The following is a 23350-nucleotide window of genomic DNA, read 5'->3' as shown; positions in this document are numbered from 1 at the left end:
AATGGGGTCAGTAGCCTTTACGTTCATTTTTCATGTCTCCCGGTATTTTTTTTTTTACATGACCGAGACTCGTGGATATTCCTGAACCCCACCCCCTTTAATGTGTTTTATGTTTACTCCTGTCTTAGATATTTATGAGCTGTTAAATCACGCTGCTCTCTCTCTCTCTCTCTCTCTCTCTCTCTCTCTCTCTCTCTCTCTCTCTCTCTCTCTCTCTCTCTCTCTCTTCTCTCTCTCTCTCTCTCTGTATGTATAAATTAGAACAACAGTGACATCCATAGAATGCCGTCAGGTGAAACATGAAATGATCTACAAATGTGATTCATGTGCCGTTGATGCTTGATGCCCATCAGATACCGATGCGGGGTTATTTAGAGACGCAAACACGCACCTGATTTGGACTGACATGTTATTGTTTTTTTTTTTTTTTTTTTTTTTTTTTTTTGCGCCCCCACAAAAGCAAGGAAACGTAAATTTCACCTAAACTGAACAGAATTCCCCCCCCCCCCCCACACACACACACGTCGTAGGTCCCACTGTGGTGTAAGCTGTTCATCGGTCCCTTTTCCAGTAAAGTATTAAAGTCGCAATTTCTCGATATGAGCTAAGAACATAACTTAGGTGCCTAGCATGTCTCATTGAGCTAACCTTCATGCTCATTCAGCAAGTCGAACTATCGTCAGTAGAATTTTTTTTTTCATTCAATTTGAACTTAGATTGAATTCGCCAATAGTTATTACTTTATCTTGTTTGTCCTCATGTATTGTGAGGGAGCTAATTAATTTTATTAAACAGATTATAGTTACGGTTAGTCTCCTGTTTTTCATATTTACTACGCTTTAATATTACCAGATGGTTGCGATACAGCATTTTGACCTTCATATTATGTAATGGTTCTCGTATGTCATGTTCTCAACGCCAGATATCCTTTGAATTTAATCACTCGTAAGAAGTAATTCGTCACAAGCCATTTAATGACATCAAATCTATCCTATTGGTTATAAACGTGTCTCGAAATCATATCAGTTATAATTAATCTTCCTTTTGGTATTTTAATGCTGAATATCAAGGCTTTTGCCATAATTAAGTACCTTGTACGGATAATTACTTTTGTCAGTCCATACAGAATTATCATCAATGTGAATAATATTCAGCCTAAAAAAATGAGGATTGCTGTATAATAAATCATCAAATAGTAAATAATAGATAAATAATAATGAATAATTAATGATAAATAAATAAATGAATAATGAATACTAAGGATCCAAGTTTAGTCTGTGGACCGTTTATGCAATGGTTCCTCCTTCAGTATAGTTTCGTGACATTCACCTTCCACAGTTTTTACTCTAATAATTCTTCCATGAAGATTGATCGCGTGTATGTTATATTAGTAAAACCTTGGGTTACATGGTTGGGTAATGCTGCTTACGGACATAAATATAATTCATCCAAGCATTGATAGCTTTGAATATTTTTTTTAATTAATTCAATGCTAAGTTTGATGTGATTTATTTTTAAGGAAACCGTGGTACTTTAGGAGTTTAGGTTGTGATTGATTTGAACGCATACGTACCATTACCGTAGATTTTGATTAGAATTAATCATAAGTTCTATAAAGAATGTTTTACGGGTGCTTTTTAATCTTAACCGTTTTAAGATATAATTATAAGCGTGTTCGTAGGGATTTTATGGTGACGGAAGTGTGCGTAATGTAGATGTTTGCCATTACTATTTCAGCTCAAATTAGCCACCCAAAAGTATACAATTTGTCGAGATATGTTTTCATAAGGTGGGATTTCCAATTATGAAATACAAGAAAATTGTAGACAGGGTAAAAGCGAAAAAATAACAATGACGTACAATACTGCATATACATACATACATACATACATACGAATATACAGTTTATGAATACATAAGAAAATCGTTAACAGGGTAAAAGCAAGAAATTAACAATGGGTTACAATACCGTGTATACGTACGTGCATACGAATTTATTGTTTATAGATGCATACTTTGGGAAAACTCCTGGAAACGTGCGATCTTCACATTAAAACTTCAAGATCTACAAAAGTACAAAAATAAGAGGAAATAATAAACCCGATATATGAGAAATTGCAAGAAAGATTATTTGGTGGTGATCATTAATATGTTTGGTCGTTACCCAACGCGTTTTGGCATTTAGTATTTCTGCCATATTCTTTGCAATTGTATTTTGAATACTGGGTGTTGTGCCTTCAGCGTTGTAGTCAATATGCGCAGTGTTCTGGTCCTCTGTTCGATCAGTCTCTCTTCTTTGTACATTCGAATATTTCTCTAAATACCTCCAGTGTAAGTGTTGTCGTAGCAGTGTTTTCTCTATGTAATTCTTTCTCGAGAAAGTCAATTTCCTGGGTATTCTGATAAAGTAATCCCGGGATTTGTAAAGACACGTGGTTTTAAAGTGAAGGCAGTTCTTAATATTGTGTCAATTAATTGTTGTAATTCAGCAATCGTTTATTTAAAAAATGGCATTACACTCATGTATAATTTCGACTCTCTCTCTCTCTCTCTCTCTCTCTCTCTCTCTCTCTCTCTCTCTCTCTCTCTCTCTCTCTCTCTAAGTTGTCGAAACAAAAGTCTCAGTTTTTGTTTCTATATATCTAGTGTTACTGAGACAATAGACACGATGGCATAGGCTATCCGTGGTATATCGTGCCTCTAGGGCGTTACAAGGAAAGAAAACATACAAGGCTTTCACTCCTTAAGGGAATGCATGCCGGGCTCTTGAAAGCTGTATAAGGTAACAGAGGATATTGGAAGAAAATGAGGAAAATTTCATTTCGAATTTAATGTTTTTTTTTTTTCTGTTCTTTCTGTTTTTTTTTTTTTCGATTTCTTGTTCCCTTTTCTAATTTGGATTTTTCCTTATACTTTGACGTTAATGAGATTAGAAAGCGTTTCGATTATTTAATCTCAGTGCACTTTAATGAATAACATTAAATAGTCCTAGCTATGTATTTACATTCTTTGAGCTTCGTTTTTAATCTTAGAGTCATGGTTTACATTTTTATTTTGAAATATTTGTAAGTTTTAAATTTCAGTATCCCCTGAGCGTGTATTATATATATATATATATATATATATATATATATATATATATATATATATATATATATATATATATATATATATATATATATATATATATATATAAAGTATACTCCTTAGATTTACTCAATACATCTCTCGTGGAATATTTTTTTCATTATCCTTAGAATTTTTTTATATCTATTACATCCTTTTATCCAACTCCTTATCCTCCTTAGGTATTTTAATCATCACCGCTTTTATAAAGTAGTAACTTTACCGGGTCTTAGCCTAAGCTTGAGCCCATCTTGAGCACTCTTAAGCTTTTCAAGAACGGCCACTTTTAGTTAAAGTTCCTGAATCCATAAACAGTTTGGTGAGATTTTGCCTTGAGGACAATGTGGGTGGGCCCTTTGTGATGTAGACACTTAAGTTTGGGTAAGTTTTTGTTTACCTAAACCAGCTTTTGCTTAACCATATCAAAGGGGATCATTACAATGTTCATTGTTTACTCTTATTTCTTCGTGCTTCGTGTGGGTTTGGAAGGGGGATAAGCACATGAGACTTCGTTTTGTGTGTGAGAGAGAGAGAGAGAGAGAGAGAGAGAGAGAGAGAGAGAGAGAGAGAGAGAGAGAGAGAGAGAGAGAGAGAGAGAGAGAGGTAGCCATTATCCTCTGATTTATCAGGAACAGTTAGAAAACTACTTTCAGAGATGGGCATTTTATATGGTGTTTTTGTGTTAGAAAGCGCGTAGGTGGCAGTCAGTCTAGTTTTTAGTTTTACCATCTAAAATAATTTGCATTTGTTCCAACACAAATACTTACCGAGAATTACTTTCTTAGGAGGGTCCTTGACCTCTCAATCTCGACCAAGATTTTCCCGCGCTACCCCCCTATCTCGCTCCATATAGTTTCTACCCCCGCCGCCAGGATAAGCCCTGCGGCCCGGATTAAGGCAGGTCACTGCTTTCCCGGGTCAGGATGCTCATTAAGTTCTTGGTCCTGAGATGTGAAACATCTCACCCTATTGATTCTTTGGCGCGTTGTGATCCCACGTGTTTCCAGTGTGGGGACTTGTGTTTTTTCTGCGATAGTGCGTTTTCGCAAAGTGTTCTCAGTACGTTCCCCTTGCATATATCCAGTGTTCCTGTAACTCGTTAGTGTTGGCTCTTCGTGTGCGAACGATGGAGCATGTGCGTCGTTGCCCTGGTCCTAGAGCAGGAAAGTCGTGTGGGGCTTTCCTCTCTAAGCCAGAAGTGGACCCTCATTCCCTTTGTTCCACGTGCAGGGGTAAAGTTTGTTCCTCCTCGGACACGTGTCCCGAGTGCGTGAGTTGGGACGGCATTCAGTGGGTACGGTATAGTACCAAGAAAAAGAAGTCGTCGAAGCGTTCCCCCAAGAAAGTGAGTGGCGTGTCCTCTTTACAGTCGGTCAGTGATCGGTCCGACGAAGCCTCGGCCTCTCCGTCTCCTTCGCAGAGGAGTGGGCAACAAGCCCCCAGTGTTATTGTTAGCCATAGTGTTCTCCCCGGTGAACCCAGTGTGAGGGAGGAACCAAGGGCTGGCCCCTCGGGAGAGAACGGAAGGGCCGCTAGTGCTTCGGGGGAATCGGGCCATGTGGCAGGGGATCACGCTTCCTCAGAAGACCCAGTGTGGGGCAGTGTGGCTATTTCAGACTCCCCCCCGCCCTCGTGGGCCGGTGCGTCGGGTTCTCCCCTGCCAGAGGACAACCACGCTAGAGTTCGTCGCCCGAGTAGCGATGCCTTCGGGTGGAAATTGCCGAAGACTCCGGGGAGGTCACCGTTAAGGATGGACGTGTCCCTGGGTCCCTGGCCTCCTAGCAGGGACAGAGTAGACTCGGTGCCATCGATCTTTACAGCAGTTCCCGAGGACTTCCTCCAGCACCCTGTCTCGGACGATCGACGGCGGAGCCTCCCCCACGCATCACTCGTGCAGTCGTTACGCGAGGAACGTGGCGCCCTCGGACTCTTCGGAAGCAGATTCATCCTCCGGAGGAGAACGCAGGGAGAAATGGCACCGGAAGAGAGAGCGGACCGATAGTGATCGTTCCCGCTCCAGGTCGAGGTCGCGGCACAACAGGAAGCGCCCACACTCTCACTCCCGTAAGTACAAGAGGGAGGTCTCTCCCGGCGGCGAATGGGTCTACGTCCCCTCAGGAGAGTCCAGAAAGCACCGCTCTCCAGACTCTCGGTCCAGTGAACGAGCCTCTAGGTTGTCACTGCCTACACACAGCCTAGAACCGCTCGACCTGCCACGCAGGAAGGACCTCGCTCTTAGGCACAAGTCCTCGAGGCCTCCGGTTCACCCCGCCCAGCGGGGGGAAGCACGCTTCCGAGAAGGCAGCCCGACCGAACCAGCCCAGCTGGGGCGGTCGTCGAGCAGGAAGGACCGGTTTCCGGGGTCGGGTCTTCCCACCGGGACGGTGTCCTCCTCTTCCAGAGCCTTGGGGCAGTCGAAAGGCCTCCCGGAGTCGGTGGCCCCCCGCCCTACGGCTAGACCCACCCGCGTACGGGGCGCCCTACGGTTACGGGACGTCCTCCCTGGGACCGAGAGGAGAACGGCCGGTCTACCGCCCAAGCACGGCGCCCCTACGCCAAGCCGAGGCCTCGGTCGACGGAGGCGAGCCTTCCCCGTCGGAGGACTCCGCCTACAGAAGGGTGGTAGGCCTCGTCAGAAGGCTCCATGAAATTCCGGAACCCTTGGCGCCTAAGGTGAATGCCTGGAGGTCGAGCCTCTTGAGATATACTCACCGTGACGTCCTTCCGAAGTCCTCCCTGGCCCTGCCTCTCGCCCCAGACCTAGTATTGGGACAAGAATACATCGACAACTTGGTGGCCAGCAGTGCGGAGGCCCCCAAGTCCCAGAGTGCCTCCAAACTCCTCCAGGGTCTCAAACTACAGGGCAAAGTTTATATCCCGGAAGGACGGCGCCCAGGTCCCTGTAGGGTGGACCCAGCCTTGGACATCCTGGGACAGGGCGGCTCGGACGAAAGGGCCTATTCAGCCCCTGTGTCCTTCTCACCCTCTGAAGCCGGCATGATGGAGAAGATGTCAAGAGATATGGTTAACGTCACCTCATGACTGGACTGGTGGGTCTCCACGTTGGTTAATGTACAGGCCTCCACAGACCCCGACGACCCTGAGCAACAAGGTCTCCTGTCGGACCTTCTCACCTCCGGGGGGAAAGCCCTCAAGTTTATGGCTTATCAGGCACTCTCCTTGACGGCCAACTGGGTCCTTCGAAAGCGGGACACAGTGCTTTCCAAGTTGACAAGAAAAATCCCGGACAGAGAGGCTCGAGTGATTCGTAGCCTACCCCTAGGAGGCGAGTCGCTGTTTCCGTTGAAGGAACTAGAAGTGCTGATGGAGAAGGTGTCCAAGAGGAGAGAGGCCAACGTCTCCAAACAAACATCCTCCAGGAGGCCTCCTTACAGGAGGTCAGTCTCGGATAGTGCCGTGACCCCTCAGGCTATCCCCAGCTCTTCGAGGAGGGACGCCCCCGCCTACTCCTGGACATCAACTCCACAGCCCTCCCGCAGGGGAGCTCCAGCTTCTGCCAGCTCCTTCAGGTCAGGTTACTCCGCCTCGAAGAGAGGCAGATCAGGCCGCCCCTCTAGGAGAAGGTAGAGGGAGAGGCCCCCTACCTCGGGTTGGGGGATGCCTCAGACCATATTGGCAAGCATGGAAAACGCATGGGGCGGATGCTTGGACGGTGTCCGTCCTGAAAGAAGGCTACAGGATCCCCTTCATAGCGGATCCACCCCCTCTTATTCCAGCCACCCAGACAGAATGGTTGGCTCCCAGGGACCCGTTGAAAAGGGCTACCCTGCAAAAAGAAGTTTCCTCCATGTTGGAGAAGGGAGCCATGGAAGAAGTCCTTCTCCCAGGGCCAGGCTTCTACAGCCGCCTGTTCCTGGTGGAGAAAGCAACGGGGGGGTGGAGACCGGTGATAGACCTGTCGGCCCTCAACAAGTTCGTCAAGAAGACGAACTTCAAGATGGACACCCCAAAATCCGTCCTGATGTCCTTGAGGGAGAAAGATTTTATGATGACGGTCGACCTCAAGGACGCGTACTTCCAGATTCCGGTCCACCCGTCGAGTCGGAAGTTCCTCCGGGTAAAATGGGGCTCCCAGATCCTGCAGTTCAGGACCCTCTGCTTCGGCCTGTCGACGGCCCCTCAAGTGTTCACGAGGGTCTTCGCGACAGTCTCAGTATGGGCTCACGAACGAGGTATCCGCCTCATCAGATACCGGGACGATTGGTTGCTCCTTTCCAGCTCAAAGGCCCTCTTGGAAGAGCAAGGGAAGGACCTCCTCCGGTTCTGCAGGAGTCTGGGAATCATTATCAACCTGGAGAAATCGAACCTAACTCCATCCAACAGAATGGGGTACTTGGGGATGACGTTGGACACCGTGCAGGGGAAGGCCTTCCCCTCGGAAGACAGGATACAGAACCTCATCAAGATCATTCAGCCGTTCCTGTCGGAGCTTCCCAGGAAGGCGAAAGACTGGCAGAGGCTGATAGGTCACCTGGTCGCATTAGAGAAACTGGTTCCCCAAGGGAAGATACGGCTCAGACCCGTACAATGGAACCTCAAGGCTCTATGGTCCCAGACAGGCTCTCAGAAAACATCGATTCCGGTCCTTCCGGACACGAGAGCAGCCTTAAAATGGTGGCGATGCCAGTCGAACTCCCTCAAGGGGATGCCCCTCGGGTCCTGTCCCCCCGAGTTTCTCCTGTTTACAGACGCCTCCAGCCTAGGGTGGGGAGCCCACCTGCGGGAGGAAACAGCAAGCGGGACCTGGTCGGAGACCGAAAAGCAACTCCACATCAACGTCTTGGAGCTAAAAGCAGTACAAAAGGCATGTCTGCACTTTGCAAGTCGGTTGAAGGGAAACACCGTGGCCCTAATGTGCGACAACGCCACGGTGGTAGCCTACATCAAGAAACAAGGTGGCATGAAGTCGAAGGAACTGTGCGACCTCACCGTAAACATCCTGCATTGGGCAGACGAGCACCAGGTGACACTGCTAGCAAGGTTCATCCCCGGGAAAAGGAACGTGCTAGCCGACGGCCTCAGCAGGATAGGTCAGATAGTAGGGACGGAATGGTCCCTACACCCAGAAGTGGCCAGACTCATCCTTCAACGCTGGGGCTCCCCGGTGATGGACCTCTTCGCAACGAAGCTCAACGCCAAGTTACCGGTTTATTGCTCCCCGGTACCAGACGAAGGAGTAGCCCTAGAAGACGCCTTCCAGCACAAGTGGGACAACCTGGACGTATATGCCTTTCCCCCCTTCACGCTGCTAAGGCAGGTGCTCAACAGAGTAAGAACCTCCCAAAACCTAAAGATGACTTTGGTAGCGCCCTGGTGGCCGGAGAGAGAGTGGTTCGCGGATCTAAAAGACCTGGCAAGCCACCCGCCGTGGCCTCTGCCCCCCAGGTCAGATCTACTGAGTCAACCTCACTTACTCAAGTTCCACGACAACCCTCTCTCTCTTCGCCTTCACGCCTGGAGACTATCGAGCGGCTCCTGAAGAAGGAGGGGTACTCCCCCTCCACAGCTAAGAGGATGTCCCTATACCTAAGAAAATCCTCTACCGTGGTCTACCAGGCGAAGTGGGCCGCCTTTACGAAGTGGTGCGCGGCAAAACACATAAGACCTTTTAAAGCCTCGGTCCCTGACATAGCTGACTTTCTCGTGTACCTTAGGGATAAAATAGGGACGTCAATCCCAGCTATTAAAGGAGTACGAGCAGCCTTAGGCCAAGTCTTTCTCCTGAAAGGCATCGACCTGGGGACCTCGAGACACATAGGGATGCTGATTAGAAGTTTCGAACAATCCTGTCCTCCTCAAGCCAGGAGAGTGCCCAGATGGGACCTGGCCAAGGTCCTGAAAATGTTGTGTCGTCCTCCCTTTGAACCCCTCAAAGATATCGGGGACAAAGATCTCACAATCAAGACAGTCTTCTTGCTAGCCTTGGCTTCAGCTAAGAGAGTAGGTGAGATCCACGGTCTCTCCTACGACGTAGCACACTCCAAAGGGTGGAGGGAGGTATCCTTCAAGTTCGTACCCTCCTTTGTAGCAAAGACTCAGAACCCAGCAGTCTGGGACCCGAGGTTTGAAGGTTTCTCAATTCCGGCCATCCCCAAGACAGGCAATACGGAAGACCTGAAGTTATGCCCAATCAGGACGATCAGGAAATACCTGGAAAGGACGGCTCATCTCCGCCCAGGTGCCAAGAACCTCTTCGTCTCTTCAGGCGTTAATAAGAAGCAAGTGTCCAAGAACACTATTTCCTTCTGGCTGAGACAAGTCATCACTAGGTCTTATGAAGAGGACAAGGTGGCAGTACCAGGCACTCCCCGCCCCCATGACATCAGAGGCCTGAGCACTTCCTTGGCCTTTGAGAGAAACATGGCAGTGGGGCAGATCCTACAGGCCGGCACTTGGTCACACCAGTCGACCTTCACGGCCCACTATCTCAAAGACTACTCAAGAAAGTCTTTGGATGGATTCTCCATTGGGACAGTCATCGCCGCCCTCCAAGCTGTGTAGCGGCAGGCTAGAAGACGTCCCCAACAGTGAATAGACTCGTCCCTACTTCTTCAGGAGAAGACTCGGTAGAGAAGATGTGAAGAGGTAAGTCTTAAAATATAAGCGTAAGGTTTCCGCTGTTACCCCCTATCTGCTCTTTGTACCCCCGCATTCCGTAGCCCTCCAGGCACTATGTGCCAGACCTAGTGGCAGAATGGCTCTCCCGCCTCCTAAAGTATAAGTCTCCTAAGAAAGTAATTCTCGGTAAGTATTTGTGTTGGAACAAATCAAAAATTTTAAGTAATTTTTATTTTTCCTAACATACTTACCGAGAATTACTTTCGGGTAATGGCCCTCCCTTCCGTCCCCGAGTGCCATTCTTCCATTGCCGGGTTGGGCTAAACGGCAAACTTAATGAGCATCCTGACCCGGGAAAGCAGTGACCTGCCTTAATCTGGGCCGCAGGGTTTATCCTGGCGGCGGGGGTAGAAACTATATGGAGCGAGATAGGGGGGTAGCGCGGGAAAATCTTGGTCGAGATTGAGAGGTCAAGGACCCTCCTAAGAAAGTAATTCTCGGTAAGTATGTTAGGAAAAATAAAAATTACTTAAAATTTTTGATATTTACCATGTTTTAACATTTAGATTAGCCGCAAAAAGACTGTGACGTATGATACCAAAGGATATAGATTAAAGATGACTTTCGCTAGGCTTATTTGAACTCGGCTGCGTCTCCAGCATAAATATTACTGCTTAAATCCAATAAATAAAAATGGAGCAATGGATTGTTGGGAGCGGAGAACCCAGATGTAAAATAAAACTATAAAAAAAGGCTTTTCATCTCAGTGGCTAAGGAGCGTTGCAAAGAATCCTCAGTATCGACTACAGTGTGTTGTGTATAGGCCACGGTAAGTGGTACATTCCAAGGACATTCTTCAACAGAATTGTCAAAATTTAATAATCTGTTGAAAATTGATATTCTTTTCCTGAGAGGGATGTAGACATTTTGAGTAGAATCATTTATACGCAATATAAGATTTACTACGTGGGTTCATTAATGTGTTGTTATAACTAAATTGACACGTATCCGATGTATACATCTATTAAGAAAAATTTTTACACAAAAAAAAATGAAGGTGTACGGTATTTTGAAGAATTATTGGATTTGAAAGTAGATGAAGTAAATATATGTAATCAGAAAATTATTTTTAAGATATTATGGTGCAGTAAAAGAGGACCGTTTTTTAGATAGTTGGAAGTCGTAGTCTTATTTTTCCACCACCTACTAATGGAGTTACCATCATCGCTGTGTGGGACACACTTTCCTTTAATGAGCGCTGCGGTTACTCGATGAGTAAATGTCATGGGTCTTTGTCATATTTCTTCTGTTCAAGGGATACCGCCATGTCAAAATGTCAAAGGAAAGCAGCCGAGGGGACGAGAATAGTAAGAAAAGTGTCGTTAAGTGTGAATGCAAGAGAGTTTTATATAGATAACCAAGATTTTTTTTATAGGACATGTTACGCAGTGTTGCGTATGTAGACCCACGCTTGATGTGATGGTTATATTTGGTAATTCATTAAAAAAGAATAAATAGCTGATTAATTCACGTGTGGGATTTAGAAATCCACAATTACTTACGTTGTATATCTTTATGAAAATGTAGAAGCTTTCGCACTTTTACAAAGTACCCCTTCAGCTGAAGAATAAAAGATTTCCACGATGTTTAAAAGGTAAACTAAAAACAAATGACAACTACAGCATAAACTTAATTAAACTACAGTAGTTGAAGTCAAAACATTAGAAAGAAGTAGCAGTTTTCTAACGAGTGAACAGCCTTCATGTTAAAATAGCTACAGTAGTCGCCGGGTAACTGGGTGTTTTGTCGCCTATTACGGATCATCTTCGATCGTCTTGCTGGCTCTCCATCTTCCAAAAGATTTATGTTGATATCCCGCAAGTCATGCGATATGATAGATTCAAATTGACGTTTTATTTCTAATGGAATTTTTGCCCATGTTTTCATTTAATATCCTTTGAATTAATTCTGAGAAGTGGAAACAGGAGTTATATGCTGTGTAAACCTACCAATAAAACCAACGAATTTTGCGACCCATTTCCTATTGCAAATTTGCTACCACTTTCATATATATATATATATATATATATATATATATATATATATATATATATATATATATATATATATATATATAATATATTTATATATGTTTATGCATATAAATATTTGGATCTTGTAAAGTTGGGTAACCCATGGGACCTCTTGTAAAGTTGAATAACCCAACAATCAAACTTGTAAAGTTGGATAACCTTATAATCGAACTTGTAAAGTTGAGTAACCTCATAAATAAAATAAATGATGGAAACAAGAACAAAAAGTAAAATGTCAAATATTTATTTATAAATACATAAATGCAAGTTATAAATGCGAGTAAAAAGTAAAATGTCAAACATTTATTTATAAATACATAAATGCAAGTTATAAATGAATAAAATAAAATATGGGAAATCATTTATATAAAAACAAAAACGATAAAATAACTAATTTAATTTGTATTGATTAGCGATAGCACCACAAAAAGCAAAAAATGTATTAGTGCTATTTCTTTCACGCCACATATATTCATGCAGATAAGAATTCAAGAATTCTCGTTTACAGCCACGCATGCTTTTAATATGTGCCTTTATTTTATTCCAATAGCTCTCTATTGCTTGCGTGTGCACACCATTAGTTTTATCAAGAAAGTTTAACTAATGATTGACTGTATAATGTGAGAGACCTAGTTCTTTTTCAATATTATAATAAGTCTTCCACTGATCTCTATGTACAACCGTTTGAGGGTAAACAACTTTCCTAATTATTGGCAAGAGTGTATGTGCGTTTCGAGACTCGACTATTTCCATGTATCCTAACGACGGTGTTGTTGAAGTATCCACAATGCCAAAAACCCACAGGGGTTTGATTGGTGCCCGTCCTCTGTTAAATTTTGGTTTATGCGAAAAGCAAGACTCGTCAATCTGTACCGTTACACCAGACCCACCTAGCTTGATTGGATTGTTTTCGAAGTATTTAGAACACACCTCACGACAGAAATCATGGATATCAATGACAGTCACTCTTGAAAGATTCAGAAAATTTACCGAGTGAGTTACACTAGTTTGCTCGCAAACCACTTCTGCAATGAAAGTTTGGAACGGAAGAAAAATTATCCTTTGCGAATGCTTTCATATTGCTGATATTTCTCACAGTCTTTGAACTGGCACTTCCATGCATATTTATCTTGTAGTACAGAACGGTTAGTCCATTTCATATTCTTATCACAGTACTGGCACTTTAACTCTCTTCTTAAAAGTCCATGCTGCTTCATCCAAAATATTACTGGAAGCGGATCTTCTACTAACAAAGGCTTAACGATATTTTGATAAATAGCACGATCCATTTTGGGGTGTTATACTTCTTGTTCATTAAGGTAAAATGAGATCTTTCTTGCTTTGTTACCAAAAAAGGAAAAGACTACCCGATTAACAACAAACAAAAACGACTAATAACTAACTCTTAACTACCGGTATAAACAATCCTTAAAAATATAACAGCAAAACACAAATAATAACTACCTTGAAGTCTAGATAACCCAATACCTACCTATATAAAGATGAATAACCCCAGGGTCCTTTTGTAAAGTTGAATAAGTCAACTTGTAAAGTTGAATAACCTACTCTTCAAACTTGTAAAGATGGATAACCTTAGCAGGCTCATGGGTTATCCATCTTTACAAGATCCAAATATTTATATATATTTAGATATTTATATAGATAAATATTTATTATTATTATTATTATTATTATTATTATTATTATTATTATCATTATCATTTTTATTATTATTTGCTAAGCTACAGCCCTAGTTGAAAAAACAAAATGCTATAAGCCCAAAGGCTCCAACATATATGTTATGTTTATAGCCTTTAGAAGCAAAGTTCCGTTGGAAATCCTCTCTTAATCAGATTCCCTTTTATTCCTCGCGGAATTGGGTCCTTGGAAAGTTCCCAGTCGATCGACGCCCTTAACTTATTGACCTCTGAAGCGTCTCATTAATCTTGATTTGAAATTGACGCCCATTTTTAACGCGTTCAATCTCCTCTTCCCTCTCGAGGTGTATCCTCTTCCTGAGGGCCTGTATAAGTGAGTGTTACCTTTAACAGGCACAAGCAGATATTTCTCTCTCTCTCTCTCTCTCTCTCTCTCTCTCTCTCTCTCTCTCTCTCTCTCTCTCTCTCTCTCTCTCTCTCTCTCTCCAACGTTGACGTGTCTGTGTTGGGTAGTCCTGCGTTGATCTTAGCAATAATTTGGGCAATTAACTTCGTGTCGCCTTTTATGGTCGCTGCCAGGGTTATTGAGGAATAGACCACAAACGTGTCTCACACACGCAAACGATCTTTCATTTTATTTTTATTTTGCTTTGGGAAGCTGACTATTATCAATATGCCTTTCTCTTGTATAATGATCTCCCTTAGTTAGGTTTGGTATTTGTCTTCATTTTTTATATTCCTATATAATATGAATACTATGCACATACAGGTATTCTAGTTTGAAAACCCTCATGCCATTAATTGATTTTATGGTTAGAAACAGATTGCTGCATGTGGTGGTTCCTTTTCCTGAAAAAAATAAAAGATAAATTTTTTGGGCTATCCATAAATTCCATGTATATCTTTATCTATGGTAGTGCGTGCTACTCTCGTTTCGGAGCATTCTAGGTAATAGGTGGACCAAGGCACCAGCCACCCGTTTAAATGCCACGACTAGAGAGTTATGGGGTCCTTTGACTGATCAGACAGTACTACATTGGATCCTCCTCTCTGGTTACGGTTCATTTTCCTTTTGCCTACACATACACCGAATAGTCGGGCCTATTCTTTATATATTCTCCTCTGTCCTCATACACCTGACAACATTGAAATTAGTAAACAATTCTTCTTCACCCAAGGGGTTAACTACTGCACTGTAATTGTTCAGTGGCCACTTTCCTCTTGGTAAGGGTAGAAGAGACTCTTTAGCTATGATAGGAGCCCTTCTAAGAGAAGGACACTCCAAAATCAAACCATTATTCTCAAGTCGTGGGTAGTGCCATAGCCTCCGTACCATGGTTTTCCACTGTCTTGGGTTAGAGTTTTCTTGGTTGAGGGTACACTTGGGCACACTATTCTATCTGATTTCACTTCCTCTTGCCTTTTTTAAGTTTTTATAGCTTTTATAGGAAATGTTTATTTTAATGTTATTACTGTTGTTAAGATATTTAATTTTTCCTTGTTTCCTATCCTCACTGGGCTATTTTCCCGGTTAGAGCCCCTGGGCTTATAGCATCCTGGTTTTCCAACTAGGGTTGTAGCTTAGGAAGTAATAATAATAATCATCATCATCATTATCATCGATAGTCCACATTCTTTCGAGGCGCCACGTTATCTCATGACCAAGATACACTTCTTTAGCAATGCTTTAACTTCTTTGACAGAATTGCTGTCTGTACATCTGTATTTCTTATCAAAATTATATCGTTAATTGCCGTTTTTCCTTTGTTTCATTAGTATAATATAATTAAGAATGATGGTAGTACAGTACTGATATTAAGACCTACTGGGGTTGATGGGAAGTTAACTAATTGTCATCTTACCTTCCTGTGAAATACGAGTATGACGATATCTAGTTAACTTGGATAGTTTTATACAAGATTAATACGATTTCAAGTTAATTTTTCCAAACATTTCTTTAACGAATACGTCCTTGGGAATATTCAGCGTTGTCGTATGTCTATGTATTGATGTGGGATCGTTGCACAGGCCATTGTGTTGCTCAAGTGATCCTGGCAGGAGGTTCGCCCATAGCAGTAAATAAGTGACCTTTGATTGATTGATATGTTACCACTGCATCAGACTCGCATTAACATCTGTCTTGCGTCGCCAAGCGTTCTCTCTCTCTCTCTCTCTCTCTCTCTCTCTCTCTCTCTCTCTCTCTCTCTCTCTCTCTCTCTCTCTCTCTCTATTGTGCCTATGGTAGATTCCTACGAATCCTGCTCCGCTTCGGGGAAGCAGTTTTGAAAAATTGGCCGAGGTTCCCTGTGCCATATTTGGCTTTGCCTTTAGCAGACCGATTGAGTCGAACACCCAGTTTAAAGGATAGCACCTTTCAGCTCTACTGGCAGCCGCAGGACATTTTGTATAGCACTTTTATCCTGGAATATCGACGCGCTCGCGCTCCTATAACGGCCTTACTCGTAGTAGAAGGCTCTGCGTCTTGAGCGGTGCGTATCCTTGTGCTAGTCTGTTTGTTCGTGTGTATGTTTACAGGAGAGTATTAGAAGGCATTTCTTTTGCGATGCGTCGTCTTCTGTTCCTGATGTTGGTTAGATAACGTGTTGTTACCCTCCTGCTAATAGAGGGATCGCTTTTGCATGGTAATTCACAGGGAGAAAGTATTTTCGACCTTGAGGGCGCGCTCTCTCTCTCTCTCTCTCTCTCTCTCTCTCTCTCTCTCTCTCTCTCTCTCTCTCTCAGTGTAAATTCCGAATTCGAAAGAGCAAAGCTGTCATATTTTAATAATTCTAAATCTCTGGATTGGCCGGCAGAAGAGAATGATTATATCGCCATGTCCCCTCCCCCTTCCATCCTGTCACTTGTTTCATATCCTGTGACTTTTTCCTTGTCACCCATCCTTTGACTTGGTCTTCGTCCCACGTCCTATGGCTTCGCCCTTCCTTCTCCCTCCCCCAGATTCTATGGTTTCGCTTTTACCTCTCGTCCTGTGACTTCGTTCATCTCATCCTCCGCTGCCCCAGACCATGACTTGCCAAGGTTAAAAAGGGATCATATCGCCTTTGCAGTTTTTTAAGAGATTGACGTATATACAGTTCCTTTTAGATTTTTAAAATTCTCTCTCTCTCTCTCTCTCTCTCTCTCTCTCTCTCTCTCTCTCTCTCTCTCTCTCTCTCTCTCTCTCTCAAATTGATGAGAGAAATTAACGCGTTAAAAAGGACGTGGCGTCTACAATGCAAAGTATCGTTTAAGGGTTAGTGAAAGTCTCCGGTTAAGGCTAAGTTACAGATGTGTGGCAAAGAGTAGACAGTCATATAGAGTTAAAGTGGTGGTGATAGAAGCGCCATTAGACTTTGATACTGAATAAAGAAAGTTAATATAGTAGTTCAATATTATACATTGATAGTAAGAGACATAGACATACGATTAGAACAGCGATATTAAGTTGATAGTATTCTTATGAAATGGGTAGGCATACACTAACCTGATACACATATACAGAGAAAATATGAATGTTTATTTTGAAGGAAAAAATTCCATGAAGTTAACTAATTTTATGAACAGGTAGAAACTGCATCGGCATTTTTTTATGGAATACTTAAACATATATTTAATTGAAATTTGAAATTCTCGAAACAATAATTTTTGTCTATACTAGAGGATTTTCTGTATTCCATAATTAGGCTTTTTAGAACATAACAGGATTGAGACGTTGATGGTCAGTCTTTATAAAGTTTTGTTGATTTTTAAAGGCGCTAGGAGCACTGATGGAAGAATTACTGGTGCGGCTGAAGGCATGAAGATACTTTAAACTGTCACAATTCGAAGTGTTCATGAAGTTGCGCTATATTATTATTATTATTATTATTATTATTATTATGAAAGCCAAAGTATAACCCTAGTTGTAAAAGAAGGATGCTTCAAGGCCAAGGGCGCCAACAGGGAAAGCAGCCCAGTGTGGAATGGATATAAGCAATGTATAAACTAATGACCTTTGCTGAAGGTAAAATGCTTGTGGTAAATTTTAAATAAATTTAAATTTCCCCAGATTAGGAGTATTATCTCACAATTTGGTCATAGCTGTAATAAAACTAATATGTTTTGTAGTATTATGGTGGAGAATGCTAGATTGTTAGTATTGAGCTGCAAACCTAGTATTACTTCACTACAGGATGGTACAATCTGAGAAGTCCTGAATGCTAAGGCTGGGCAGAATTGTGGACAATCTTATGCAACAAGCATAGAAAACTAACTGAACGACGGTTCCCCATATCAAGATAAAGAATAAGAAAATTAATAGAAAGTTTTTGTCCAACAAATTAGGATGAAAATCAGAAGTTCAAAAAGTAAAATTACAACGAAGAATCACATCTAAAATTTGACAAGGACAAAGACTGTCGGCCCATAGATCTGGATGTTGAAGTCTTGTCCTTGACCTACATATAATCATCATTTGGGGTTTGTTAGAGTTCAACTTCATTCCCCATAATTTTCACTATGCACTAATTTGCAAGAAGCTAATGGAAGAATCAGGAATATTAGATTCCATCGCTTACAAAGTCATTTACGTAATCAGGCATCAGAAGAAATGTTCGTAAAGTTTTATAGCGAAAGGAACTGCAGTCTATTTTTTTTTTTTTTTTTTTTTTTTTTTTTTTTTTTTTTTTTTTTTTTTTTTTTTTTTATGGATATATTCAAGATGGTCTAAATACTCTCATAACTCAAACTCGGTTTCGAGTCATGCTTTCCTTTTTGGGGGGGTCCGTGAGCCCACCCGCTATGTTTGACAGTGGCTGTTCTTTGCCTCCTGGCAAGCTTATTGCAACAGCGAGTCCCTCGATTGAAGAATACGAGTTCTCAAGTCTTGCATTATAATCGAGTTAGTTCTTGCATGAAGAGTAAAAAAAATAATTTTATCTGTAATACCATTCCATGATGTAGATATGATCTACTGATAATGATAGTCTTGCCCGTTTAATATCTGTTGAGGAAATATGGTGAATACTACTGATCGAAGTGCGAATATTTTATATTTGATAGGTTCTGAAAATGTAATCTTGATGTTTCTTTTGTTTAAATGCACCAAGAAAACTATTTAAGTTCTATAAAATTCATCTAATGTTGCATTCATACGATTATTCAATGTCATTCTAATGATAAATAAACCGAAAAACGGATAATCTTTTAAAAAGTCCCACAACAGTTTAACAGACATAAAACATCAATAAGTTCGAACTTGCAGCGAAAATGTTTATGTTGAACAGTCTGACATAAGTCTCTTTTTATAGTTTTTATATAAAGTATGTTTTGCTATTACTGTCCTTAGAATATTTTATTAGACTTTATATAAAAACTATAAAAAGAGACTTATGTCAGACTGTTCAACATAAACATTTTCGCTGCAAGTTCGAACTTATTGATGTTTTATGTCTGTTAAACTGTTGTGGGACTTTTTAAAAGATTATCCGTTTTTCGGTTTATTTATCATTAGAATGACATTGAATAAGCGCTTGTTTGTTTATTTGTTTATTTCCCTATTTCCTTTCCTCGCTGGGCTATTTTTCTCTGTTGGAGCCCTTGGGCTTATAGAATCCTGCTTTTCCAACTAGAGATGGAGCTTAGCTAATAATAATAATAATAATAATAATAATAATAATAATAAACTATACAAATTGTTTTTGATCTAGTTCTTTAGGATTCTGTAAAGAGGACAAATGTCCTTAATGATCTTAAATTTACAGGATTTACAGGTAGATTAATTAGATTTATGTTGTTCTCACGGATTGGTTGAAATAAGTCATGAGACAATTAGCTCCAAAATGGAGGTATAGAGTACCACCACTTCTAAGGAATTCTCAATTTAGAATAATTTGGCGTATTATTTTAAGGGGGAGATTTAGTATTCTATAACGCGCGCGCGTGCGTGTGTGTGTGTGTGTGTTTATATATATATATATATATATATATATATATATATATATATATATATATATATATATATATATATATATATATATATATATATATACACACACACGTAATGTAGTTAAGTATGAATAAGAATACCAGAGTTGAGAGGTACAGTTGGACACTGGAATTGATGGCACACCTCCCATTGAGAAAGTGCACCCTGTTACACGCTTACTAAGCAGTAAGGTCCTGTCTGTAGACCCTCCAACCACTATCTGTTTTGTAACTCCCCTTGCTGTAAGGGTGTGACAGAATGCACTTTCCCAGAGCATAATGTACCAGGAATTCCTGTGTCCTACTGTACATATTTATTTCTTAGACTCAGATGATGCAAAAGGTCTTAAGGTTTTTTTTTTTCCAAAAACTAGGCAGTAAATTGTTTAAGCAACTAGCACACAGATGGGTTTGACATTTATATATACTGTACATATAATGTATGTGTGTATATATATATATATATATATATATATATATATATATATATATATATATATATATATATATATATTATTATATATATATATATATATATATATATATATATATATATATTATATATATATATATATATATAATTATGTATGTATATATATACACACATATATATAATATATGTGTATTATATATATATATATATATATATATATATATATATATATTATATATATATATATATATATGTATATATATATATATATATATATATATATATACTGTGTATTATATATATATAATTGCACATATATAATATATATATATATATATTATATATATATAATATATATACTGTACACTCTTATATATAAATATATATATATATATATTGACTGTGTGTGGTGTGTGTGTATGATATTGTCCAAACACTGCTTTAAAATTATCCTGTACTTTTTTTTCTTAAAGGGATTTAATGTGGTCCTTCGCTTTGCGTCTACAGTTCGTCAGTTTCTCTTGAAACAGGTCTGATATTTCCATCCTCCACTTTTCTCGCATTGATGCATTTTGTCAACTTGTATTTATCATCTTTTCATTTTTTTTTTCTCTTGAAAATCTTTCATCTGCTTTTTGAATCGGGCTGAATATATTGAGCATGATTAGCAAAGGACGTTCATACACTGTATTGTATGAATCTATTGTGTTTATGGTTACGTATTTTTTCTTGGTGACTTGCTCCGTAATTTGCATGTTTTTTTTTTTTTTTTTTTTTTTTTTTTACTTCCTTTTTTTTTTAGAGAAATTATATATTTTGCTGATGGAATAGTCGCTCTTTTTATCTATATAATATACATTGTCTGTGTGTATGTGGGTGTTTTGTAAGAAAGTGTTTTGCTCCCGCAGCGGGCTGTCATACTTTTTGTGTGGGTGTTTGATACACGCTTGAGAGAGAGAGAGAGAGAGAGAGAGAGAGAGAGAGAGAGAGAGAGAGAGAGAGAGAGAGAGAGAGAGAGAGAGAATGGGTGCCGTGAGGTTAAGGCCGATGAGGAAATGTGGTATAGCATGTGTCGGAAGCCCCCTTCCCTTCCCACCGTTAGCCATGGAGAGGGGGGTCTTTACCCCCCCCCTCGCACCTCGTGCAGTTCATCCTCTTCTTAGTATCATCCCCCCTTCCAAACGCACTCCCGCTCAACCCCCCCCCCCCCTTTAGAGGAAGAGGGTCGCTGTTGAGTGATGACCTGGATGGATAGAGGCGTATCTTTTAATTTAATGGGATCCTTGATGTAAATGAAGAAGTAGTTTTACAAGTGGAGAGTGAGGATGGGGTTATTGTGGAATATAGTAGGACTAACGGGGAGAGAGAGAGAGAGAGAGAGAGAGAGAGAGAGAGAGAGAGAGAGAGAGAGAGAGAGAGAGAGAGAGAGGTGGGGGGGTTGGGGCTGGGTAGGGGCTCTTGGAAGGTGGGAAAGGGGGCCTCTCTAGGTGGAGGAGGAGCCATGACTATGGTGGGAAGGGGAGATCCTTCGACGTGGGGATTAATTGGGGGAGAGGGAAGGGTCCCTGTAGGACTGGCCTAGCAGCCCCTTACTAGAGGCTCCTCCGCCGCCTCCCCTCAGCTGATGTGTTTCTGTATCTCTCCTGCTGCTGCAGCGACTCCTCTGCGATCAGTGTCGTTTGGAAGCAACAGCCGCAGCGACCTCTCCCGTACGTGTTGCGAGTCTCGGTTGTTTGGATCTATACATATTCTAGTCCGTCTTCTGCTGGAGGTTGATTGGGCTCTCTTTAACCGCACTGGATTGTGTTGCTCGTGTCACCTGTTGGAAATCGCTGGATTTGAGACAGGTGCGACGGACGGGTCGCTTCCACGCTCTTGCTTTGGAGGTCAGCAGCTCGGCTGGCTGTTATGTGTCAAAACAATTGACTCCTTGCTGGATTTGTTGACGTGCGGAGGGAGGAGGAGAGGGTTGAAAGCATGTGTTCGTGGGATATTGATGGGGTCTCCCTAACTTGGTGTTCGGTTGCGTGTATACTTTCAACTAGCTTTTATTGATAATACTCGATCAATCTTTTCGGTGTTATGTTGATATGATAGTGAAAGGAATTTATTCAATACTGGTGGTTGAAATGTGACATTTATTGAATACTGGTGGTTGAAATGTGACATTTATTGAATACTGGTAGTTGAAATGTAACGACGTATAACAAGAAATGTTTAATTTTTTTTCGTTTATGTATGCATCTATGAAATCGGGGGGACGAATAAGTTTTGTAAATAATTACTGGTGTTACATCGGTATCACAGTGACCTTTAATAGAACTGCCTTGTGAAACTTTAAGCAACAAGAAGCAGCCATTCTAACCCTTTTAACTATCAGTTGGGAGAAAGCGGGCGAAGAATATTATTGTGGTTAGGTATAGGGGATGGGGTTGGCCGTGTTAGGGGTAGAGGGTGAAGAGAACGAGGGCGGTGGTGGTTTGAGTGTTGTGTTGTTGATGGTGAGGATCCATTTTTGTCACTTAAAATCATCAACGCCATCATCTCCCTCGGACCACAAAGTAGTGCAATTTGCCACCATGATAGTGAAATGTTAAAAGAAATAAAAGAATAGACCCGACGACTCCTGCCATTATGTCGCCACCTATCCATCTTGGTCGCCACGGTAGTTATCTCTGGTCTGGTTCTTCCAACTGGTAAAGCCAGTTGAGTTTTGGCGACGTCAGGGAGTTTCTTTTTGTCTCTGGAAAAGACGAATTGTCTTATAATATCAATTGGTAAAGATAGTGTAGTGTTGCGATTTTTTTAATTTTTGTTAACGGTAGGTTTATACATAGGAAAATTTTGTTAATGACATCTTATTCTTCCTTGAAAATTGAAGAAATTTGTTTAAAGTGATTTCAGAGTTATTACTCTAAGAACGAAATATATTAAAACAGACATGTGACTGAAACAATCGAACACACAATCCAAGCAGTAACCTTTGCTGGAGAAGTAAGGGATTCTGTGGAAGTGTTAAGTGAAGTGAAAAATATCCCTTCTCGTCTGCGGTAGTTTTTAACCCCTCGACATTAGAAAGATCAACAAACATGACACTGAGAGATCTCAAAAAGGTAATTATTTATTATTATTATTATTATTATTATTAAATTCATTCTAAATTGCTGGGAAGTTTTGGAAAAGCTTTCCTTAGTTTACTCAACATGAAATTCCGATTTCAAAGTGTGGTCATTTACAGAATTTCCTTTCAAGCAAACAAAATAGAACTGTTATATCAGGAACTAATGTACAGTAATAAATGCATGCATAAGAGAGAGAGAGAGAGAGAGAGAGAGAGAGAGAGAGAGAGAGAGAGAGAGAGAGAGAGATGCAACTACAATGCAACAGGCTGAAAGTTAATGCTTCATCCGGCCCATTTTCATGTCACTTTTTATGATTGTTTTTCTCGTGTTGTTCTGGAGTGACGATGTCTGGCACTGTTGTGGTTTTTTTTGCAC

The 23350-nt window shown here is 41.2% G+C and overlaps 2 protein-coding genes across 12 annotated transcripts in view; one reads left to right on the top strand and one right to left on the bottom strand.

Annotated features, from left to right (window-relative positions):
* LOC137650235 (protein phosphatase 1 regulatory subunit 12A-like) overlaps positions 1-23350 on the bottom strand; it is a 271399-nt gene that overhangs the window by 44271 nt on the left and 203778 nt on the right. The window lies entirely within an intron of this gene.
* The window catches only part of LOC137650236 (protein phosphatase 1 regulatory subunit 12A-like), a 32205-nt gene continuing 30309 nt past the window's right edge, over positions 21455-23350 (top strand). Inside the window, exons 1-2 of one of the 4 annotated variants that reach the window (XM_068383508.1) lie at positions 21455-21562; positions 22749-22966. In XM_068383508.1, the coding sequence (XP_068239609.1) occupies positions 22943-22966 (24 nt within the window). In that variant the 5' untranslated portion in view covers positions 21455-21562; positions 22749-22942. Of the gene's footprint in view, positions 21563-22320; positions 22967-23350 lie in introns of those variants that run through there. The other 3 variants (XM_068383509.1, XM_068383507.1, XM_068383510.1) reach the window with 3 other exon arrangements.

This window comes from Palaemon carinicauda, chromosome 11 (assembly GCF_036898095.1).
Source record: "Palaemon carinicauda isolate YSFRI2023 chromosome 11, ASM3689809v2, whole genome shotgun sequence".
In the NCBI taxonomy this organism is placed as follows: Eukaryota; Metazoa; Arthropoda; class Malacostraca; order Decapoda; family Palaemonidae; genus Palaemon; species Palaemon carinicauda.
The sequence above is the reverse complement of the archived record's forward strand: the minus strand, read 5'-3'. Positions and strand labels throughout refer to the sequence as shown.